The sequence below is a fragment of the Vanellus vanellus genome, assembly GCF_965231255.1.
Source record: "Vanellus vanellus genome assembly, chromosome: 1".
Lineage (NCBI taxonomy): Eukaryota > Metazoa > Chordata > Aves > Charadriiformes > Charadriidae > Vanellus > Vanellus vanellus.
Genome location: NC_138905.1, coordinates 15,429,198 through 15,453,868, shown reverse-complemented (window position 1 = coordinate 15,453,868; position 24,671 = coordinate 15,429,198). Strand labels below are relative to the sequence as shown.

The window sequence follows — 24,671 nt, the reverse complement described above, 5'->3', positions numbered from 1 at the left end:
ACAGCTTTATAATTTATTTTCTTTTTCTAGCAGAAGCCCGGCTCATCCCCTGCCAGTAATGGACACAGGAGATGGGTAAAGGAAGCAGTTACTGATGCACACGTAGACTTCCAGGTTAATTTATTTTCGGTACCTGTTCTTTGGTACACGTATTAGTAAAGCTAGAAAATACACAAAAGTATTTTCTCAGTGAAAAGACCAACTAATTAAAATAACTGTACATCTTTACAGCCCATAAAAAGCCCCGCTAATAGAATCCTCTTAACACATCAGCGCAAACGGTACCAGTAAAACCTCCTGCAACGTAAGTGTTCATCGATACCTTAATTTTGTTGCAACTCATTTTCCTAAGCTGTAATTTAATGTATTTGATGAGACTTCAAGGTGTGCTGAACTCATTAAAACATTCAGTGCTTGCCAAAAGAAAAAAGCTAGACATTCTTCCAGGTCTGAAATTATTACAAGCCCACTTTTTAAAGATGTACCCATGTTACAGCTCAAGCAACTTATTCATTCATTAAAAAGCACCAGTCACAAAGATCCATATATTACAACCACCACCTTGCAAATGAGTACTGAAGTTAAATGCTAGCACTAATAAAAACTTAAAAAAATACAAATATCTTACTACCAATCTGTAAAGATTTGTACAGAACATGTCAATAGGAAAACACTTTATATATGTTAAAATCTTGAGTCATTTTAGCAGTTCATTCAGCGTAACCAGGTAGTATTCAGTTGTGTCTGGTTTTTTATGCTTGTGTCCATTTTCAAAACTTCTCGAATCGCCATGGTAGCGTAAGTGGATGGGGGAAGGGAGAACTCCATCTTCAGTGCCCTGAATTTACCATCTATCACAAAGGGTAAGAGGAGACAGAAAGCAAGAAAAAGTTGTTAAGGGCATAAGTAATGCTTATTTTGGATGCCATCTAAACTGGACTAGAATTTTCCACAATGAACCCCCCAACCCATAAAAGAAAACAACCACCACCACCACACTCCAATTTATAATACACACTGGAATTTCATAAAGCAATTTGGTTTTAACATTTTCTCTCAGCAGGGAAGTGGTGTTTAGGGGGTTTTCTTCCTTTCAAAGCAAAATAAACTTTTCTTTTTTGAAAAGCAAATTCCTAGTCTCTCTTTACTTTTTGTGGAAAGTACTGTCAAAAGACCCTGTGACCAGAGTTATAAAAAAAAAAAAAAAAATCTCCATCGAATTCTGTTAAGTATTTGAATAGTCTCTTATGTTCATGCTCAAGCATACAGACAGTTTGTGGCTTAATTCCACCTTCATGCATTTCACAGACATTTATTGCTAAGCAATTACTTGATTTTAGAGAGGTCTCTAAGGAAATATAACAGTCAATACAGACTGCTGGCAAAATTGCTGTCACTCTTGAGAAATAAGGGTCCTTATTTAGATACCTAACTTTGGATATCTTTAATACCATTGCTTGACAGTCCAGTTAAATGAAAGGTCCTCCTTAAAAGAGCTTCCAATACATAGCAGTTCAAAACAACAGCCAGATCAAACTTCTATTTTGCAAACATCAGCAGAAAAAATCAACTTACCTGTAGGAAGAACTGGTAATGGTTTTCCTTCCAGCTTATCCAAATCCGTAGTAAATAACGGGATTCTGGGATCATCATATGCAACAACCTCCCTTTATAATATACACAAAATTTTTACATTATTATTTTTAATTATTTAGGATAAAATGTATATATTATTTTCTATCATTTTATGTTTTTATTATAATAGAATTTATTAGTATTATTCCAATTTGACAGTTGCCACTGAAATGGAATTGATTTTCTAATACAATAAGGTAAGATGGAATTTATGGTGCAATAAGTGGTAAAGCTTTATGTAGGAGACTCGCCTCTGATGAAGATCATAAAAAAAAAAAAATAATAAATTACTGAGATGTTTCTTTGCATAACTCATCTGTTTTCTCTCATGAGCTGTCAGAATTTCCAGCTATACAAGAAGTATAGTTTATGAAATTATGGGAAGAATAGTGTCAACTCTAAGAATACTTGCGGGGGGGGAGAGGCTTCATTTTGAAGAACCCCATCTAAACTTCTTTGAAAGGGCTTAAATACGTCTTCTACTTTCTGCCACTCATTTAACAGAAATTCCATATGTAATGATGAGGCTGAAGAAGTAACTGGGAAGCAGATAAGGTTTAAACCAGCACTAATTAAAATAAGATGTAAGCATTTGTATTTTTTGTCTCCCTCCTAAACCCTCTATTTTTTTCTACGCATCAGTGATCAAGTCTTTATGCACATTCAGTACAGTCACCTGATTAAAAGGTATTTATTCAGTTGCCATGTAACAACTAGGTTCTATCTCTAACAACAGCGATTTAGTAGGTTTAAGTGATACAAATCTTTCTGATTGACAGATGGGTAATTGGAGACCAACTTTCTCACAGCAAGACTACAAAAATCCCATTTTGAATATTATCTATCATGGTTTCAACATAATTATGTATGAAGTGTTCAGGCAAGCCCTTGCAAGGAGTGTAACAATGAGATAGATGTCTTAATGCTCGTGCATCGCAGAAACAGAGGACCAAGGAAGAAATAACGTTATGGTTCAACTTCAGTTGTGAAAAAAACATGAGGGAAATGCAGAGAGATTCCTCCCTACCTATGTTTCAGTCTACATGTATGTCCCATGGGTTCTCGTACTTAGTCATCCCATATATACTCTGTCCTGTCAATTCAAGTATAATCTCCTTTATCCTCCTACTTACCAATTGACATTCTGAGGTCGAATGATAATCTTTCTGTATGCTCCAGAAAGTGAATAATCTCTGATCTTATGCCTCATGTTGTTGATATCAAGATTGTCAGCTACTAGCATTTCCTTGTAGGCCTCCCCAACTGCAAAAGAGGAAAATATTTAATAGGAGAGTGCATAGTGCAGCTGCTTGAAACAGCCCGTTTTCATAGATCATTCCTTCCCTTACATTTAGTAGTTTTCAGCATATACGGGATAAGTGTTACACAGAAGTTTAAATTACTTATTACAAATCTTACTACCTACAATGTTTGCTTCTACAACCTGATTAGTCGAGGCAGTAACCAAGAAAGAATCTTAGCAAACCAAAATTTCATCTTCTGTGATGAAATTGTTACACCTGTGGATGAGGGGAGAGCAGTGACTGCTGCCCACCTTGCCTTTAGCAAGGCTGTTGACGTGTTCCCACAGCATCCTCGTATCCAATGTTAGAACAGTACAGTGGGTGGACTGCTAGATGGGTGAAGAACTGTCTGGCTCATTTCTCAAAGGGTAGTCACTACTTGTTTGAGCTCTGCCTAGAAGCTTATTACAAGCAGAGTTCCTCAAGGAATTGGCATGTGTCCTGTTAAATACCTTTATCAGCCTAAGTGGATGAGCTGGAATTCACCCCAACAAGTTTGTGGACAAAATCAAGCTGGGCAGTCAATACACCCAAGGGCAGGACTGCCATTCAGAGGGACCTAGCCAGGCTAGAGGAATGGGCCAAGAGGAACCTCATGAAATTCAGCAAAGACTAAGTTCTGTACCTGAGAGTGATTAATTCCTTGCAATGGTACAGGCTAAGAAGCAACTCCACTCACGGTCACCTGGGACTCTGAGTAGAAAGAAGACTTAATAGAGCACTCTAGCAGTGGCAAAAGCTAACAGCAGCAGGAGCTTAGCCAGTAGCTACACCAAGAAAAACAATTACTGTCCTTTACTGAGCAGTCAGGAGGCCGCACTTGGAATAGAGTGTCCAGTATGAAGCAGATGCTGATAAACTTGAATGAGTCCAATGGAGGACCACCCCAATGGACAGGGCTTGTAGCACATGCCCTGTGAGGAAAGCCTGAGAGAACTAGGGTTTTTTAGCTTAGAGAAGAGAAGATTTAGAGGAGGACTTAGAGACTACTTGTTCTTGAAAGTTTCTGACCTGACAGGACAAAGCTTTGAGCAAGCTGGCCTGAATACAGCACTGACCTTGCTTTGACCAATGGCCTCCTGAGGTCCCTTCCAACCAAAATGATTCTACAACTTTATCCCTTAATAATAGCATTGTGTTGCATGCAGGTAATTATAGATCACTCAACCTATTCCATTAAAAATTATTTACATCCAGTGCATTTTATACACGGGAGATGAAAGATACACTTTTTAAATATTCATATTAGTTAATATTTAAACAGATCTGGTTCTTTTTCCTAACTTCAACTGTTTGCCTGGGTTACAAATTCTAGAACTTTGGTTTGTTTTCTTATTTAAAAATCAAACGCACACACTTTTCAATTAACATTCCACCATATTTTTTTCCCCCTTGTGCTGAGATAAAATAATTTTGCCTCAGCAAAAAATTTCTTTCTTTGGAAAAGCTACTAGCTAAAAAGAAATGTGAAACAGATTTATGTTAAATGAAATAAGTTACAATGCAGACTATTATTATCACAACGGGAGAGGTTGACAGCAATGTATCAAGAGCTCTGAAATAGTATATTTTTTTAAAGGTCACCAAGGTTGCATAGATCTAATCTTCCTTTTAAGAACAATCTTAAAGCAGACTTACATTTTCAGAGTAAGTAATTAGTCAGACTTACTTTTATGCTTTGGATAAATAACATCAAATCCTGGCAATGGCATCACTACATCATGGATAGTGTAGTTATCAACATCTCCTTCTTCGATATGAACAGCTGTGGCTACAATCAGGACAGAAAATAAAGAGTTACCAGTATGAATGCCTGTGACAGTTAACATTAGCTAAATTTAAAATGAACCACTCGATTCTCACCCCAAGGAAACGCCAGAGCAAATCCAAGTGAAGAAAGTTTTAACTGAGTGGAGTCCCTGCTTTACAAGATACTAACATAAACAAAAACTTCTGTGGTTAAAACTTTCATAACATTCTTCCATAGTTCTCCATAGCTCAACTAGGTTTGAGTTCATTCTTGAGAACAATCAGTCCTTCATAGTCCCTTCCCTACCCAGCTATTTGGAAAAACAAGCAAACCAATAGCTCATGGAAGTGTATTATCTAACTCCCAATTCCTTGTAAAATTTGACTAAAACTGGCCAATGGATTCAGAAAATGGGTGAGAGGGAAAAGCGAACATGTATGCACTACCACGTAAACAAACACATGTCTTGTTTTCCTAGGAATTTGAACTACAGAGCATCACTGGCTTTTTGTTTGTCTGATTTTACCTCCTTTAAGTGTGAGATCTCCTGGTACAGCTCTAAGCCCATATTCTTCTATTCTCTTGCTCACCATATTATTCCACACATAACTCTGGTAGCTATGAATATACATTAAACGATTATTTCTTGGTATCTAGAGATAAAGAAAAAAAAGTGAAACATTAAAAAGACGTATGTGTATTTTCAGGGTTTTTTCTCTCAATCATAACCAAAAAGGCATATATTTGAAATGTTACCTTCTCCAGCAGCAAGACTAACACAATTTCTTGGTATACAGATTTGAGTTTTGTTCATTATTTGGGAAAAGGATATGTGAAGAAACAATGCTTTAATATGTTTGAAATCCACATTAAAAAAACCCTACTGCACTTAAACTAAAAAAAAGCTTTTTTAAATTTTCCTTTTCATTCAACAGCTCAAACACATGGGGCTATTACAAAACACTGAATTCATACTCAGCCTCCTGAAATTTTAAGTAAAATTTTGCAGATGTGAAAGCACAGTGTTATGCTAATTATCTTCTTCATAAACAAGATATTATTCCTCAGCTCCTACAATGGGCCCAGTAGTTTGCTGGTGATGAGGTATTTTCTCCAAAGACTTGATCTTGATTACAGTACTTGAAAATGACAGTGAAACCACCACCTCTACGCCAAGCTGATTCATTAGCACTCTATCAGTTTGATTTGTGCTTTTAAAGCAACAGAAAAAGTCTGATACTGAACTTTTGGACAATTCTCAGATCTGTATTATATATGGTTACTAAGTATAACTGTATTGCTTCCGACCTACCAGAGATAGTTGTATAAACTGGAAAGCTCATTATGCATACATTAATTACAGATGTCGTCAGTTACCATGCAGCAGTACTTCAAGCAAAAAGGCAGGATAAATGTAAAGATTTTACATGTAACTTTCTACTCATCAAGCATCTATGAGTCTATTTCAAATTCATCATGATACGATCAAAAGAGCATTTATTCAAGTAAATACCCCACAGCGCTTTTACACTCACTATGCCGAATGCAGAGATTATGTTCTTCATTCCGTACTTTAAGAGTCCACGTAGAAGCTGTCCTTCCACACACCTTTTTACGGGTAGTTTCTTAAGGGCTGCTGCTGGATCTTTAGTTTTTGCCCATTCTTCTCTGCATTTTACTAAGTATCCCTTTTCGGCTAGAACGAGGATGTAAAATAAAAATATTTTAACTACACACCAAAAAAGCGTCCATCCCACCTTTTGTTAAAACAGTTGAAAAATTAAAGTTTCAGTTATGGTAATTACACAGATCAACAGAATGACAGAATAGCTGAGATTGGAAGGCTCCACGTGGAGTCTGAGCAGACTCTGTGTATAAGTATTCAGTCTCTTTTCACTTCCACTGCAAGAAACTGCACAGCAAGGAAAGAGAAGCAGAAAGGCAGAGAGTCTGAAAATTGCTCGTCCATTGCTAAAGTGGCTGAAGTTTAGCATGTGCAAAGCTGTCCTCACAAACATCCTTTCAAATTAAAAGAATCTAAAAGCGTTTTTCTTGAACATACAATTCTTGGAGGAGGAGAGACAAACACTTAACGTATCATTTTTCAGTCCTCACCTCCTGGTCGTGGTTTTAGTATCAAATCCATTACTTCATTCCAGTTGTTCTGTAGAATAGCTCTAAGATTCAAACAGGAAAGTGTATTAAGAAGTGACTAAATACATTTTAAGTAGGTTTAGCCAATTCATCCAAAAAAAGAAGTATAAGTGTTTAGATTTATGCAATACTAAAATTAGTGGTATTATGCAAAATACCTACTGAAGCAAGTTCTGAAACGAGTTCTTTCTTGTATCTAAAATTAAAACTGGCACATGCAATATGCTAGAAGGAAGTTCCCCAAAATACATTAGAAGTTATACAAGGATAAAAATAAAATAAAATTTTAAAATAATAATAAAAAAGGGGGATGAAAACAACACATACCTGCCAATTTGATATGTAGGAACAGCTGTGGTTCCAAATCTTTGCATTCCATAGTAATTAATGAATCCAATTTCCCTGAGAGAGTGCATTGCTTGCTCTATCTGGTCATCAGTTCCTGTTATGTTTCTAGCATTAAAAAAAAAAAAGTTATAGAGAGATTATTAAAGGCTTACACTATTTTGTGAACCCTATAATATTAAAGCTCAACATCAACATTACATGGCATGTATCAAATTCAACAAAATCCTGCTGAAAGGAGGAATTTTCTTCTTTTTCCTAACACAAGATGCAATGATACGGCTTACCTATTTAAAGAAAAAAAAAAAATCTAACAGAACTGTCTATAGTTAGTTCTAACAGAACTAACATATTACCTGAGAACAACAGTGAAATGGTTCCCTTGAAGTTCTCCTAATTTCAGTGGATGGTTCTTGTAACTGAAATTTCCTAATTTGAAATTCATCAAACATTTATTCAAATGAGCAAGTCTTTGTGCAGTGATTCTAAAAAGAAACAAACAGTGACCAACCTATGCTTAGAAAAGCAGATAATTAAATAAATACAGAAATGCTGGCATTTCACAAGAAGCAGTGAGTCCAGTTTCCCCGATTTTCTACTGTTGCCTTGTCAGAGTATTTTAATGAAATATCTAAAAGAAAAGTACAGATAATTCTTAAGGCTACTCATACAACAAAAAATTTATACCATGACAAAGACTGTTAGTTCTGTCATTTCACATCTATGTTACAGTAGTCACTCAAAAAAAGTATGTTGCAATATTGATGTATACTGTACCCCACAAGCTTAGCTCTGCTTTATTTGAGTGACTATACCATAAATATACTCTAGTTGGCACAGTTATAAACTCAGAGTTAAGTAATTAGCCACTGTGTAAGCTTAGTGCAGATGAAGGAATATGAAATCAAACCTGTCACTGATATCTGTCATTTTTGTTGCTAGTACTTTTGGAAGCATACCCTGTTCTTAGCATCACTGAGCTGCTCTTTGACACTTCTGCCAAAATTTATACCAGGATAGAAAAGTTTATCAACTAGTATGGCCAGCGTACTCAGCTCAGAGCAGGCTGATAAATGGTAACGTCTCCTCTCCTGCATCATCCTTCTCCAAGGCTGCACAGGGGAGTCAGGTACTGTGGCACTACCAAACAAACACCACAAATCAGTACATTCCCCCCCAATCAGTGCTTACAACACACTGAAGCTCTTGGACACAACATTAAATGTGATCGTGTCAAAAGTAAATGGAACAGCACCCGAGATGGCTACACCACAAGTTTGATTAACGCTCATCACTTTGCAAACTTGCCTTGCAGCAATGACAATCTGGGGCTTCTCACAGTTCACAAATTAATAATTCCTTTTATATGTGCAAACATATGCACATGCAAACCACAAGGAGGAAAAATATGAACAATTAAGTAGCGAACACCCTCCTTTTAACAAGGATTTGATCAAATTTCTGACTCTCAAACCTTAAAATTTCTCACTTGGGCAGTGTGTTTTTCAAAGAGTTGTACATAGTAGCCCAGGCAGAATATTCCAGCAACTAAACAGACACTGTAATATAGAACCGCAAGGCATCCATCATTCTCAGTTATGGATGTAACACTAATTTCAGATGCCCAGAAACCATATAATTATCTTGGAATATGACAAAATAGATTTTATTTTCTCTTAATAGGCAACTTATGGGAGTAGCTTAAGGCAGGAAAAATTCCTCATCGTTTTTTGCCCCTTCTGGCTACTCACAGATGAGCAAAGGCAGTGATTAGCCTTCTCTGGAGCTGTTCAGAGTGTTCAGTGAGAAAGAAAACAGGATTCCAGCTGGAGGAAGGGGGAAACTAAAGTCAGGAAGGAAATGGGACATAATTTTCACTGTGTTATGCTGTTTTTCTGCTGTTGCATGGGAGCCATGCAGTGTAAGAGCACATAGGCAATTTGGCTCCCTGCTTCAGCCAAATACATGCACCCAGCCTATGAGTCAGAACACCACTGTCTGAAAATACTAGCAATCACCATAGAATAAAAAAGGATTATAGTGTCTTCATTAATACAGACGCTTTACAAGATCAAGACCTGAACCCACCATTTGTGTCACATGCATACAGAGTCTTCAAGGTATTTACTGAGATATTCAACCTATCACAATAGAATTGCAAATACTCCAGTATATTTTCACTTACCTAAGAACTGCAATCTCTTGAACTGTTATAGCCCTTTTATCTTTAGTTCCCATGTAGGAAAATATGTTTGGCTTCACTCTTAAAAGCAACAGTAATAGATATTATGTATATTAAAATAGCCACAGATCAAACATAATTTTCAGCGTAATTACCTGGAATTATTAATCTTCTGCATTAAAAATAGAAAATATACATATATTCCCCAGAACTACCCCACAATTTGACATATGTGTGACATTTTCTAATCTCATCTATAAGTACATAAAACACAGGGAAACCTCTGCTTTAATTATACATAGACAGATTCGCTTTTACCACAACTGTGCTTTCAGAATATAGGCTTTGAAGTACTTCTTTATATACTTATATGAAGTACTTCTTATATACTCAATGCGCAAGTGTGTAGCCACCATTAATTTCACTAAAAAGAAAATTCATCTCCATTTCTTTCTTAAACTTCAAATAAAATGCCTGTTTGAATACCATGCATGCACATTATGTGAGAATATGAGAAGTTAATTTAAAATCTGATCCATTTCTTTCCTTGAGAGGGAAGTTTCCTTTCCACTTTGTACTTTACAGCCTGTTCCAAAGGGAGCATTTCCAGTTATTCCAGCTATGGGCACTAGGGGGTAGCAGGATTGCCATTACACATATTTTTCTGCCAAACTATGCTCCTACCATTCTGTTCTCAAATACAAATACTAGTAGTATACTGGTTAGAGTCTAGATTACAAACATTTATTTTTGGACTGGAAGGGCGAAGGGAAAAGGAGGGGAGAAGTGGGTAAGTTTCTCTATGAGTAGATGACTGAATTGACCCAATTTTAAAATAGTCCTTCCTCTGCAATTCACTGTGTTCACATCACGCCTTTGGCAAATCTTTTAGTTGCTGCACTTGATGGGGTGAAAGGAACTCGGACTGTGTTGCCATGGTGAAATTAATACATGGAACAACAGTTTATCAACTGTAGCTGCTTAGGAACTGATCAGCATATTATCACAATAATATCTGAGAGGTTCATAACATACTTGCATATATTCACACACTGGGAAAAAACTGGTGTTTAGTTCAGGTTGCACACATTGAGGCTTTGAGCTGCCAAGCCTTTCTCCTCAGATCAGCCAGCTTCAATTTTTTTTTTTTTGTGGACCTTTTTCCATTGAAGTAGCAGAGTACAGTCTTTTAAATTTCTTGGGATCATTTTGTTGCAGTCTCACCTCCTTCCAAAACTTACAAGTTTCAAATTGATATTCTAAAATAACTTACTCCTCTTTTTTTTTTTTTTTTTTTTTAAAAACAGTGGCTACAAATTAGGCAATAGTAATCACTTGTGTTGCTCTTACATAATTCTGAAGCATAACATTTACAGTAACATGAAACATGCCAGGGGAGGGGTGCCTGCTAGCCAGGCTAGCAGAACAACAGCTTTACCTTAAAAATTTGGATAGGACATTAATGGCATCCATAGTATCCTTGTTCTCCTTGTACAGTACAAAGTGGCAGTAGCTTCCCCTAGATTTTGGCCAAGAGTGTTTTCTTGGATCTTTAAAAACAAAAGGTTAGAATTTGTAAAGTGTCACTTTTTATAAAAAATTAATTAATATCTTTGCCATTGCAGCTACATTTAAAACAAATATGCAAGAATCAATTTCTGCTAATTTTCACCTGCTTTAAAAAAAAAAGTGAATTATTGACAGCAAAAGCTGCAAAGCACATTGAAAAAAACCTTCTCCCCTTCCACTGAGCTGTAAACTTCTCTTTAATCAGTCCTGTGACCTAGAAAATCTTGAATGAAATGGCAACAGTTCCTCAGTCATGAAATTATCTAAAAATATACCCTAGTCATTCAACTACCATATTGCCTGATTTAAACTTCTCAAAAACGTTATCATTACATTGACTTTCAGCCATAAAAGCCACTCCATGTTTCATCTAGTGCCTTCTATAATTAATAGATGAGGATCATTGGAGTCCTGTTTGTGGGAAGACTGCAATTATTATTTATAGTACTAACATATTCTTCATTTCTGTCGGATTTTTTTCTGTGTCATGCAAAAGCATGGGTTGTGTCTCTACAAAAGTCTAAAAAAAGTATACTCACAAAAATTACTTTAAGGTGAATTTTTTTTTTTTAAGTCGTATGGGAGAGAAAAATCTGGCAGAATAGAGACATTAACAAATAATTCAAGCCAAATACTGTGCAGTGTTTAGAGAAGGCCAGAGGGTGAGGAAATTTCAGCTCCCACAGACTAACAACTGATTTACAATTCTGTACAATTATTTGGTGTTTTTCTGGAGAGTGCAGAAAACTATCAATGTATTCGTCAAGCTTTTCTTGCACATAAAATCCTCCAGAGATAAAACTTTCCTTTTACAATCATCCCCTGACAATCATCCCATGGCACTACTGGGAAGGGGGACTGATTCTACATAGGTTTAGCAACCAATTTTGAGGTGCTTTGCTTGTCAATTCTTTTTTCGTAAGAACAACGCTAAGGATTTGTTTTGTTTTAAGTAAGAAGTCCCTTATTTCTTGGTAGCCACCAAGCAGACATTCCTGGTTTTGTACAAAAAAGGGTTTAAGCGTTTTTGATAACAGCAAAAGCTACCTGGAAAAGTCAGTCCTATTTCAGTATATAAACACCAATGCAGGAAAGAAGTTCTTGGGAAGTTTTGCCCTGTTTGTTCACGTTAGTTTAATAAAGCCCAGATATCCCACACAGACAGTGAATAAGTTTAATTTTCAGGAAACTTTCTGGTAAAAGATAATTCTTCTTACTTTTCTTTTTTTTGAAGCTGCCATCCATACACACACTTCTACAAAAAACAATTTTGGATGCTACAGTATAAAATATTATATGCCTAGTTTTTAATAACTTTAAAAATATTGCATCACTTGCCTTGTACCATCAGTTTCTAAGCAAAGCCCCTGCTATGGAGTTTCCTAGGACCTAAACTGAGTGGTATGGTCTGTTAAAAGACTTCATGCTCCTGCTGGTCTCCCTTCTGAGCCACCGCTGCTCTTAAACACAGTCAATGAAACACTGCATTCAGCTTGAAGAGCAAGGTCCCTCATGACAAACTCAGTAATTAGAAGGGAAGAGAAGACAGAGCCTGATAAACAAGGAAAGTGTTCTCCAGCTGGAATCATTCTTTAAATTTAATCCACCTTGCACACAGTCATTTCAACACCCTTCACAATGTGAGCCCTAGTCTGGGCTAGACTAAAAGGACTCTATAGATACTATATATACTGATGGGCTCCTCATGCTTCAGGCAACAGCCATGTGCCTACGCACCGAACTGCAGCCATGCTGAGTATTGGGAGGCTGGAGATAAAATCCCGATATTTAACTACTCCTCACCCAATACTTCAAAGTATTCAACTGTGTAGATTGACCAGAGGGACAGTTTGCAGTCCTTACAGCTATGTTTGAGTCATGTGACATTTTTGACAGTAAAATCGTATTTCCAAGCTCTTTTTCCAAACCGTTTGCTGCAACTCAAGGGCTGAAAGCTCTTTTTTAATGTCAGGATATATGACATATACTTTTAAAGTTGTATAAATACAGGTAGTGGTGTCTGAAATACAAGGCTTGGCTTAAAGAAATCAATGGAAAATTTACCATAGACGACAAAACAGTATTGTCAAAAATGATAACTCGCATCACTTATTACTGGCAGACTTTCTCTGCACCAAGTGACTACTGCCTATGCTGCACTAGGAAAAAGAGGTAGCACAAGCCCAATTCTTGTCTGTTTCAGGGAATTTTAAGCATTACTTAAGTGTAGAGTTTTTTAAAGAATTAATTGTTACGACTTTGGCCAGTCTTCTTGTTACTTAGGAGGTCATAATGGTTGGCATTTCATTTTGTTAGCATGAAATGTCAACAACTCTTACCTGTTGCAGTTCTGACCTCTGTCCCAATGCATAGCATAAAGAGCACAAAAGAGTAGCATTTAATTTTTAGACTGTCAAAGGGTTTTTAGAGGTGAACATGCAGGTTTATGGTTATGGGATTGTTTATGTTTTAGGGAGCATCCAACAGTTAGGTGGTGGATGACAGCAATTTAGACAGTTATGCAATGGAATCGTGCAGAGGCAAACAGTGAAAATATGGAAAGCTTCAATCGGAGATGCAACAAACTTCATCTGTGGACAATGATGAAACAGCAATTTACTGACAATTTAGTAAGGCGGTATTTTAAGTATTTTGGGTGTAAACCTGCTATAGACACAAAGCACCTTCTAATTTTAAATTTTAAGAAAGTATGTTTGGTAATCTTTTACGTTATCAACAAAAGTAATCAGCTATCTCAGCTAATATTCGAATATTCTACGTTTCTGAAATGTTTCTTGCCTGGGGAACCCACTCAGGACTAAGATGTGTTAGTGGCTATATAAACACATTAGAAAAACACTAAACTGACTAAAAAGAACTTGCACTCTTAAATCCTACATTCATAAGCATTTACACACACTCACTGAAGCTGCACACATTTCTACCAACATGCACAGGTGTTTGTAGCATCACAACTTAGGAATCCAGGTTTAAATAGATGATGCTCCTCTGCATCACAAGATGGTGCGCCAGGTAATATTTTAATCCTAGAGACACACAACTAAATTCTTTTCAGCATATTTCAAATACTTAAATTATTTTATACAGTATGTCTTAAATCAGAGTGGTCAGCCTAATATCAACCGCTTGTCTGTAACAATGGTTAAAGAATAGAAGCAGCAGAAGGAAAAGGTGGAGGTAAAACCATTACAAACCAACAGAGAACAAAACCGGCTGAGGAGAATTTTGTGCTGGTAAGTATACATACTCCATGCATAAAGCATGCAAACATACAAATTTTCCAAACATGGTTAAACAAGATACATAACACATTGTAACTGTGCCAGTAAACATAAAACATTCCCATATTAGCTTAGAATAAGCCTTAAAAAATAACAACTAAATTGAATGTAGAAATGGCATTATTTCCACTTTTATATTGTCACATCCTTTCTCCATCTCCTTCATCTTTAAAATGAAAGGGCTCAGTTTACACATTGTCATTTCTAGTAGGTTGAAGCAACATAGGAATGCAGTAAGTTTAAACCAAATCAAACCTTAATACCTTAAATGTATCAAACCTTAATTCATTAAATGTGCAACATTCTGCATGTAGACAATCCTCTCAACAAATTTGTAATAACATTAAAAAAATTTAGAACACATGAATTTAACCCTAGTAACCAAAACAGTATTTGGCAAGATTAAGGTGGATAATACTTCATTTTGAAATCCTTCATTACTTTGATTATTTCAAAATAGTAACTGTGATTTATAATGAATAAAGACAATTTTCTACAAATATAATTAGCCTTGGAAGCAGAAGTAGCCTTAAAGATCATGGCAAATATATTTACATAAAACTGTAACTCTGAGAAAACAAATAGGTGCTTGTCTCTATTCAAGTCATTGACAATTTTGTCATGGATTTTCAAACAGTCAAGATTACACTGACTGTCAGTGTAATGTACACATTTCAACTACAACCTCTTACTTCCACAACACACACTTACACATCCAGGTAAGTTCATGAAAGCTAAGTTCAAACAATACTGAAAACAAAACCCCTAATTTGCCTATTCCCACTGAAACAGCAGAAGATCCTCTCCCTTCTAACATGTTTGTATTTGATGAATGATTTGGAAAAAAAAAAAAAAGTAGTAATTTAACTTTGAGATATTCCTTGTGTTCCTAGTCGTTTTAGATTCACAGCATCAGTCGCAAAGAAGAAAAAGCAAAGCCAGGCTACATTAGGACACACGCCCCACCTGAAGTACTTAGTAACAATTTTTTTTTTTTTTTTTGGGGGGGGGGGGGGGAGATAATTTTAGCATTTACTTTACCCAAATGCTGTGATACTGAAACTCACTTGCCAGTGCTTTTTTCCCAGCAGCATGATAAGCAATAATGTATTTTTTTCCATCTCGATCTTCTGTTTTAGTCTCCAGTCCAGGAAATAAAGACTTCACAGCCTGATGGATAACTGTTCTTTTTTCTTTGGTGTCTTCAATTACCTGTGTTAATACACATGCATACAGAAACCACATAAAGTAACACAAAAGGGGAGGGATTCTCTCAGAGTTAAATTTTGCAGGCTTAAAGAAAACCTACCATATCACACTAAAGTACTGAATAGGTATACTTTTAAAAGTCTGGCCTACTCATTAAAATTAGCTTGAAAAACAATAAATAACTCTGCTACAAACCCCAGTTTCAACATTCATAAAAGACAATTCTCAAGATTTATTTCTCTCTTCTGTGGTTAATAAAATTCCCCCCTTCTAATGAAAACTCTGGCAAAATGAAGTTTTTCTATATGCATTAAAGGAAAAAAATGGCTACGTAAGATTATTTAATGTGTGAATGTTTATTTGAAATTACCAGATTTAATTCTACTCATCTCTTTGTCCCAAATTTAGGTCAACAGTTATTCTTCAAATGTATGGATGTTTAAAAATACTAAGTTTTAACTTCATTTTGTACCTTCTTATTTTTCCTGTTAGAGGAGTATATTTATCTTGTTTTCTATTAAATCACTAAATACTGACCTTGAAAATAGTCTTTCATCAGGACAGGTGTTTTATTTAATCCTTTTTACAAAATTATCCTATAAAATACTACTAGACAGAAAACAAAAATACTGCAAGAAAATTTTAACACCAGAGAAATTAAGATGTGTATTTGAGTTCATGTATGCAGTCCCACTGAAATCAAGATGACAACTCATGTGCATGAATTTTGAGTGTATCTGTAAGCTTTACAGAATTGAACCCTAAACTGAAAACACTTCAGTATTACCTGCTGCATCATGTTCAAACTGCTCTTATACCTTACATGCACAAGACAGCATGTACCTTCCACTCACTCTCTCATCCTCTTCCCTCACCCGAACTTCGTATCATTTATTAATTTTACCTCTATGGCAACACTAGCTTCCTTATTCTTAAGAAGCTGGAGCTCCTCTAAACGCTGCTTGTCTTCGTCTGACAAAACTGTAAATGTTTCTTCTGATGGGTCCTAATACATATTTGAAGGGGGAAAAAACAAAACATCCAGTAACCTTCATGGAACAACTTTCAGCCTTTCAATGTTTTTGCTTAAGGAGCATAGCCATTACCAAATCTTTACCTCAAAATTTACCTCATCATCCACTGGAACAGAAAAGTCATCTAAATGGCTCACACGTCCATCTTTGCCAATTTCATGAACAACAAAGTCTGAGTATCTGATAGGAAGAAACACCCATTAAAATTGTAACAAAAAAATGAAAATCCCACATCACATAAAGTCCTTTCCCAAGAAGCTGTTTGTTAGGAGAATTCATTCAAGAATTCTGAATTCACTTAATTAAATTCACATAAAAAAAAAAAAAAAAAAAAACTTCAACGATGAGAAAGCTGCACCCGTTCTCACCTCTCAGGATACCAGGAGAACACAGAACAAAGTCTGGCATATCTAAACACAGCAGACTTCTCTGCAGATAATCAAACACCTGCTATAGTTATTCTGAGTAATTTTCTCACTAGCTTGCAGAGATTAGTAATGCATATCCTCAATCCCAGTCATTACTGACAATTAAGACTCTACTGCATTGCTACAATGTGAACACAGTTGCATTCACTCTGTCACTTCAAATAACCTGCAGAATAAAGGGCACGTGAGCCACTCTTTAAGGAAAGCAGGAAAAATTCAGCTCTGTTACATATATTCTGCTATAGAGAATATCTTTCAAATAAAGTTACTCTGCATATTCTATGATAGCAACAAAGAATTTGACTGTGAAGTTTTCAATCAAGCCATTATGTTCAATAATAAAAACACCCTCACTTTAACAGAGCAGAGAAAGTCTATGTTGCAATTGCTAAATGTTTTTTAAGTAGCATCTGCTTGTAAATAGAAAAAAAAATTAAAAGAAAAACATTTGTAGTCTATGAATGTTGAAAGATGAAGAAAACTTCACCAGGGGAATGTTTCTACTGTGTCTCCCCCAAGCCCCCATCTGCCCTAGTTCTGTGCAGCCACACATCATATTGGTAGAATTCCTTCCTGAGCAGTGTTGTGTCCTCTCTCTTATTATCTGTACCTCTCTAGACATACTAGTGACCGGTACCATAAAAACGCCAGGACTAAATTAATGATAGGAGTTATAAACTAAGATCAAAGAAAAACCGTGAGCCCACAAACATTTCTACCACCCAGCTACCTTTGGCCATCTTGGTTCAAAATTGGCAGATTTCCCAGAAAGAGGTTCAGCACAGACCGTGTCCTCCACTGAAGGATTATGCCAGCTGCTTAATGCTGAATATAAATACATATATAATATCTACGTACCACTTTATTATGTAAAATGATCTATATATGAAGACCGTATTTAAAAACAGGGACTTCCTGGTGTGTAAACAAAGAATCCTTAACTGCTTTGCTAAGTCAGGGCAACAATGATTCTCACTTCAGTGAGTTTTTGTATTTGCATTCTGTTTTATTCAAAGATGTTATTTAATTTAAAAAACCTAGAAGTTTCATTTAAAAAGCAACTAAAACCCAAACATCTTATTAAGTACATAATGTAAAATTTCACACCCTGGGTTATAAAATTCCCTTCTACATTTTGTAGATGACACTACAACTGATCAGACTATAATTTAAAGGCTAATGAACCATCTGACAATATACATGTTTAAAGATATCAGCACAAAAAAGTCAGGGAAAAGCAAAGAACCAAAGAGGGATAGTTTCAATACCATTCTCCAGTGCATCTTGTATTAGCACTGAAGAACGGTACAAAAGGTGGGAGTACTGCAGAAGGTTTTATGCTGCCAGAGAGCAAGACAAACACCAAAGGTCAGTGTAATCATGTATTTCTATCTATACACAGCTGCTTTCTTCAGAGCTCCATTTGACAGGAAAGAATTAGAAAAAAACACCACCATAACAAACACAACAACCCAGGAAAGTCCCAAATGAAACCTTTCTTTCAGTCTCAGTACAAGAAAAGAAAATTATGAACCTCCCAAGTGGCTGCACATAATCCAGTTGCATCCTGTGAGTCAGAAAAGGAAAATGGAGAACAGCTGCTTAAAGCAAGGAATTAACATACATAACAAGACAAAGAGTTACCTCTCTTTTAAGATTCCAGAAAACCCTTTATGAGAGCTAACAAATTTAGTTATGCCAACATCGCTTTCTGTCAGGCCATGCTTCATCATGTCTGCAAAGCTCTCTGGATCTCCATCTTCATCACTGTCCTCTAGTTCCTCATCTTCCTGCTCTTCACTTTCTTCACGGGGGATTATTTCATTTTTCATGTCCTCAAGCAGAGATTTGTCAGGTTGTTCTGTTATAGTCTCAACACTCTGCCCAGAGTCGTTCCCTGTCTTAGACTTCTCTGAGATCTTCTGCCTTTTAATTTCATCTGCGTTAGCCACATCATCCTCAGAGTGAGGACGTTTCAAGGATACACTATTCATTTCTACAGTTTCCATGTTTAAGGCACAGTGTAGGACAGAAAGCCCTGAGGAGCAAGAAGAATGGCTTATTTCCCGTCTGCTTAAGAGCAATATCAATACATAGTCTCTTCACTCCAAGGATTCTGCACCCTGCAACAGTTCAGGAAAACCACATAACTTTCTGCATTTTTAAGTTAAACATCAAGTAAAGATTTTGTACAGCTAGAAACAATATGTACTTGGGAAGAGAGAAGGGAAACGTTAAGGGGACTTAATACCCACCCAAGGCAGCATGCACGTTAGGCTACAGAAGAGCAGGATTCAATTTTGCACCAACCATTTACCATCATCATCACCCTTGCCAGCTCTTACCACAGCTAGATTCAGCCCTGTGCACACAGGCTGTCAATAGCAATTTAGTGCCTACGAAACTTTCTGTTCCCAAGCCTTCTGTTAAACATGACCACTCTTGATTATTCCTTGTTCTACCAAGATTCCATCTTGCAAGGATTGAGAGAGGATGGCTCGATTCCCCCAGACTTGAAATACCATCTTTTCTTTTTCTACGTTCATGTTTTCTAACACACACAATCCCACATGGAACTCAAGGTGGCAGAAATTCAGACCAAAAGATAAGAGGGATGCAATAACAAAATCATTGAATGAGTGGGACAAGCAAAACAACAAGGAAGCGAAATGATCTCCGAGAAGAACATGACTACTCACGCTGGTGGAACAGAGCTCTGACTCTTCCCTGGCAACTTGAGCTGCGACTTTTGCGTCAGCAGAACTAGTACCTTCAGATCTGAAAAACAGAGGAAAACTAACTCTTTGAGAAAGTTTTAGGCAAAAAAACCCAACTATGGACACATGTATGAATGTGACCATTACAGAAACCAGACACATCTGAACCCAGGTATCAACAGTTGTATAGAGGCAGACATAACTGCTCAGATGGACAAGTTAATAATAAATACAATTGTAAAAGTGTTACCAATCTAGCAACATAACACAATATTGACATTAAGCAACCTACGGCAGAGAAGTTTGGTTTTATTTCTATGTTTATGAAAGGAGACCGGAGTTCCTATAATAAGGCGACAACAGGACCTTTCTCCCAGCATCACCCAACTGGCACACCAGTGTGTTGGGGATAAACCACAGGTTTTTGGTAGCAGGGGGCTGAATGGGAGAAGGCCATCAACTGCCCTGTGCTGGTCATGTCCAGTTCCAGCTGGCTCCATTTTGGACAAAACCCACTGCCTGCCAAAACTCCAACACATCAGATAAGCACAAGGTGCCTCTGCACAGGCTCATTTAAGAAAGCGAGGAGCTGCCGGTGGCAGAAAGCACAATGGGAAGCACAGGAAGAAGCATGTGACAGCGTGCTAAAAAAGATACAGAGGGAGGCACAGGGAAAGGGACATTGTTGGGGATGTGGCTGGAGGTTCAGTCTTGGAAGGAGGTTCTCCACACCAGAGTAGGGACATCCCTGAGGTGACTGCAGCCTGTGGAGGTGCCCATGACAGGGCAGGGACATCCTTGAGGGGACCATGGCCCATGGAGGGGCCCACATGGGAGCAGAAGAAATGAGAAAGAAGGAGCAGCAGAAAGAAATGTCTATGCACCAACCCCAACTTCCTGCACTACTGCTGCCTCACCCAAGGGACAAAGTGAAACCTTTGGGGACAACCAGGGAGGGGGATGAGGAAAGCAGGAGAGAGGGGGTGTCTGGAGCGAAGTTGAGCGTGCGGAAGGGAGAGGAAAGGAGTTTTCCCCAAGTGTTTCTTTAAACAGTAGCCATCTTTGTATCTCATGAGCCAAATCAGTAATTGAAAGTTTATGTTAACTGGCAATAAATTAAATTCCCCGAGTCAAGGCAGTTTTGCCCACAACAGCAGGCAAGTTTCTAAATTAACAGGATTCAACTATTACTAAGAAATAAATCTAGGCACAGAGCAGTATTTTAGAGCTACACACATCATCCTGCATTATCTCTCCAGCCACTAGATAGCACATTCTATTTAATTTTAAAGGGTATGTTTTTAAAAAAAAAAGACTCATTACTAACTCGATAACCACCACTTGCTTGGTTGTTAACTAACTGTTACCAGTTAGCTGTTAGCCACTGCTGATTTCATTGTTTGGACTGTCCATTGTAGAGGTCACAAACTTCAGGTAAAAAGGCAGGAACAACTGTTTTAGAAACACCTGAAATGTTTTGCTCAAATGAAGAACTGAAAATGGATGCTAGAAAAAAGAATGGACAGAAGGGAAATAAGGAGAGATTTATAAAAAAAAGTGTATGCGATGCCCGAAGAGAAGAGCGACAAAACACATGCAGAAGAAAGCAGAACAATTAGCAAATTCATATGCCTTCAAGCAGAAATCACCAATTTCAGTTTGTCTTCAAATAAAACCAAAAGTATATAAAATCCTTCTTTAAAACAAAACAAAATCATAGCCAAGAGAAGCAATTTACCAGCATTTCCAGATTCTTCTACATTCCCAAATTTATGGAGCTCATGTTATAAAGCACTGACATGGAAAAGGCCTCTACACGGCTTGTGAATGTCTTCGCATGGCGAACAAAATACAGAGAAACCCTCTGAGACACCTGCCAAAGAAGGTAACAAGACAAGTCTCATGTTTCTAAAATAAAACCGTAGTACCTAGTTACTAAATGATCCAAACTGTTAGAAGAATTCAACACTGGCCACAAATGTTCCAAAGTTGTCAAAAATGGCCTATTCTCACAGCAGAGGAATGACTCACATACAACAAAGTACAACCCTGTGCCAAATGGTGGCCATCATCTGGTAAAATTTCTGCAGGTTAATTACTTGAAGGAGCAAGTTGAAGCGAGTGGGGCACACACTGTCTCACTTGCGCAGATTGCTTAGTGAGAGGCACCTATTATTTTTTGACAGCTGCTCAACTGCCTCGGTCCTTTTACTAGCAAACAGGTGTCTCCATAAAAGCCAGAATCTGCATAAACAGCAACTCCGCAGCAATTTCAACAGAGACCATGTTTTAGCCGACACTGGATTTACTACTACAAATAAAGAGCTTGATTCTCCCCAGCAAGAAACACTGCGTGATTACTTCTGGCGTGGTACCTGTCAGGCAGACACACAGGCCAGTGGGGGCGACAGGATACTTCCCACTTAAAAAAAAAAAAAAAAAACCAAAAAAAAAAACAACAACAAAACAAAACAAAAAACATAAAAGAGTAGGAGCTCGCTGGGTGCGAAGCTGGTTTCTCATGAGATGAGGCAGATCGGATTAAAAGGCGAGCGATGAGAGGGCACGATGATACAGCAGCGCCCGAAAGCGACCCCTTCGGGAGGTCGCAGGATGCAGCGGGGAACCCGCCTGGGTGCAAGAAGCGTCTCCAGCCACGGGCGCCGGGAACCCAGCGGCGGCTTGGGCGTGGGGCCGGGGGAGCGTCGGCGGGTTCCCCGGCCCGGCTGTGCCAGCCCTGAGGCTGCCGGGGCAGGGCGAGATCAAGCGAAGGGGCCAGGGCAGGCGGGAGGACGGGGAGGGGGGAGGAGGCAGGAGAACAGCGCTGCCGCTGGCTGGGTTCCCGCACCACGCGGCGGCCGCCCGCGGGAGCCCCGCAGCGGGCCGGAGAAAACCCGGCGCAAGCGGTGGGGGGAAAGTTGCCCCGAGGCCGAGCCGTGGCCCCGCGCCCTGGCTGGGAGCCGGCCCCGCCGGGGAGGCCGCGGCGCCCGGCCGGCCGGCCGAGCAGCCCCGGGCGGCCGCGGCTGCCGGGGGAGGGCGCGCCTCCGCCCGCCGCCAGGCGGGAGCCGGGGAAGGGGGTGCCACTTACCCGCACACCGGCACGGGAGGACGGGCCAGGCGCCAGCGCCGCGGGGAAGGAAGGCGGCGGCGGCGGGAGCGAGCGGCGCGGACCCGCCCCAGCTCCGCGTGTGCGGAGGCGGCCTCCTGCCTGCGCCCGCCCCCGGCCGGCCCCGCCGCCGCAGGGGCCCGGCGCAGCGCGGCCCGGCCCGGCCGGCGGGCTGGCAGCGCTGCCGCTGCACCGCAGCAGCCGTTTACCGGCGGCAGCGCCTCCGCGCCCCGGCTGACCCCTGCAGGGCCGCCGCTTTGCGGTACGGAGGGAAAAGCGGCGAATAGCCCGCGAGGGCGCCGGGTTGGGTCCTAACGCGGAAGGAAAGAGGTACCATTAGCAGGGCGCTTCGCGACAGCGTCATCGTGTTTAATTAAAGAGTTTGCAGGCCGGTCCAGCCGCACGGGCGGGTGCCGGAGGGGAGGAGGTGGTCCCTGTCCATCCAGGGGGTGCTCCCGAATCCCTGCCATCGCCTCTGGCCTGCTGAAGCGTCCCTTGACGGTAAAAAACTAGTTTGAAGCATCTGGGGGAAGCAGATAAGAGTTTACAAACAAACAGCAACTCTACAGAAAAAGCTTAAATTTCTAAAATACAGCTACAGCTAAAGTGGGGAATGATGTATGTGAAAGAGCGGCCCTCCTGAGTTCCCCCAACATATGAAACAGGTTGCGCTAATTGAACATTGTCTCAGGATGCTGGCATGTTCAAGTACCATTGCAAAACCTACACCGTATCTATGCAAATCACACTACTATTTTAACCTTAAATAAAATGACACTGGATCTGTACTATGAGTCTTTTCTGACATTCTCAGAATGTCATCTTCTACCCTCCTTTTATTTTAAGCAGTGGTGTAAAGAACATATTTTCATTAACTTCGAGATGTATGATTTGTCTTTACTTTTAAGACCCTTTGGGTCATATCTTAATCCTAGCCAGCCTCAGAATTCCTCTTTGCCAGGCTATTAACGCCACTCTTTAGTTCCTCATAGTTCTCATTCCGTAGTTGTATTCTATTCACACGCTTGTATGTGATGAGACTTACAACAGCTATGCATATTTGAGTGACTTACTTCCTCATCTCTTGTACTTACTTTCTTTTTCTGCTCCAGGAGGGGAGGTAACACAATGGCGAGCTTTGGTTTAGATTTGAAAAATCCCAGGTACGCATGCTTTGCTGTATGGCTAGCTTATAAAAGACCACATCAAGGACGGGCATGTTGCAGTTAGAAGGGAAGGAGCAAAGATTTGTGGCTATCCTTAGTTCTGAGCAGACACTGATCCCTAGAGATATATTTTATCAAGTTCTAGGGGATCAAAGCTGTGTCTTTATCACAGAGCTTTAGTTTACCCCCTGTCCACCCTTCACACTTGGAATTTAAATAACCAATTAGAAACCAGTAGGGGTATCAGGAATGGGGTTAATGTGCTCCTGTGAACAGGTCAACAGTGGACTGATAACAGCGATAGACATTAGTGATGAACAAGGCAGGGTATGGTACTTGTGAAGTAGCAGCACTGAGGAATCTAGAGCTAGGACTACAATTGTCCAAATCCCAGGCTGTCTCGGTGGTAGGGGCAATACAAAAAGAGCTATGCATCCTTTGAAAATTGCTGTCACTTGACCAATTACTATAGCCACGGTATGTAGATGTTGAAAGGTAGTTCCTTCACCTCTCCCAGGCAGACATATTATCTGGCTGGGGGCATCTTTCAGCAAGACTTCTACCATGTGTTGGGCCAACATTTTTTCTCATGTAAGTCTTTACTTATTTCATCTTGTGTGGGAGAAGTTCCCTAAAATACTTATTTTTCCTCCTCCAAATTCCTACATTAAGTATCTCCCCATCTACAAAATCCTTGTCAGTAATTAAGTAGGTTGTACGTTACAACCTGTGCTTGGTATGATAATTACCCTACTGTTAGTTCTCCCTGT

At 39.0% G+C, this 24,671-nt stretch overlaps 1 protein-coding gene across 2 annotated transcripts; it reads right to left on the bottom strand.

The window, feature by feature from the left end:
• Window positions 1–103: 103 nt before the first annotated feature.
• PUS7 (pseudouridine synthase 7) lies at window positions 104–18,952 on the bottom strand. Of its 2 annotated transcripts, XM_082490255.1 has the most exons (16): window positions 18,557–18,952; window positions 16,568–16,664; window positions 16,355–16,456; window positions 15,309–15,453; window positions 13,279–13,296; window positions 10,809–10,920; window positions 9,374–9,451; window positions 7,545–7,673; window positions 7,171–7,296; window positions 6,805–6,866; window positions 6,225–6,385; window positions 5,216–5,342; window positions 4,609–4,710; window positions 2,769–2,898; window positions 1,576–1,667; window positions 104–851 (listed from the first exon to the last, which is right to left on the bottom strand). In XM_082490255.1, the coding sequence occupies exons 1-16, from the start codon at window positions 18,919–18,921 to the stop codon at window positions 715–717; spliced, it is 1,983 nt and encodes a 660-aa protein (XP_082346381.1). In that variant the 5' UTR covers window positions 18,922–18,952; the 3' UTR covers window positions 104–714. The 2 variants fall into 2 exon arrangements, with proteins under 2 accessions (XP_082346381.1, XP_082346382.1); XM_082490256.1 differs by lacking the exon at window positions 13,279–13,296 and having other exon boundaries at window positions 16,580–16,664.
• Window positions 18,953–24,671: the final 5,719 nt, after the last annotated feature.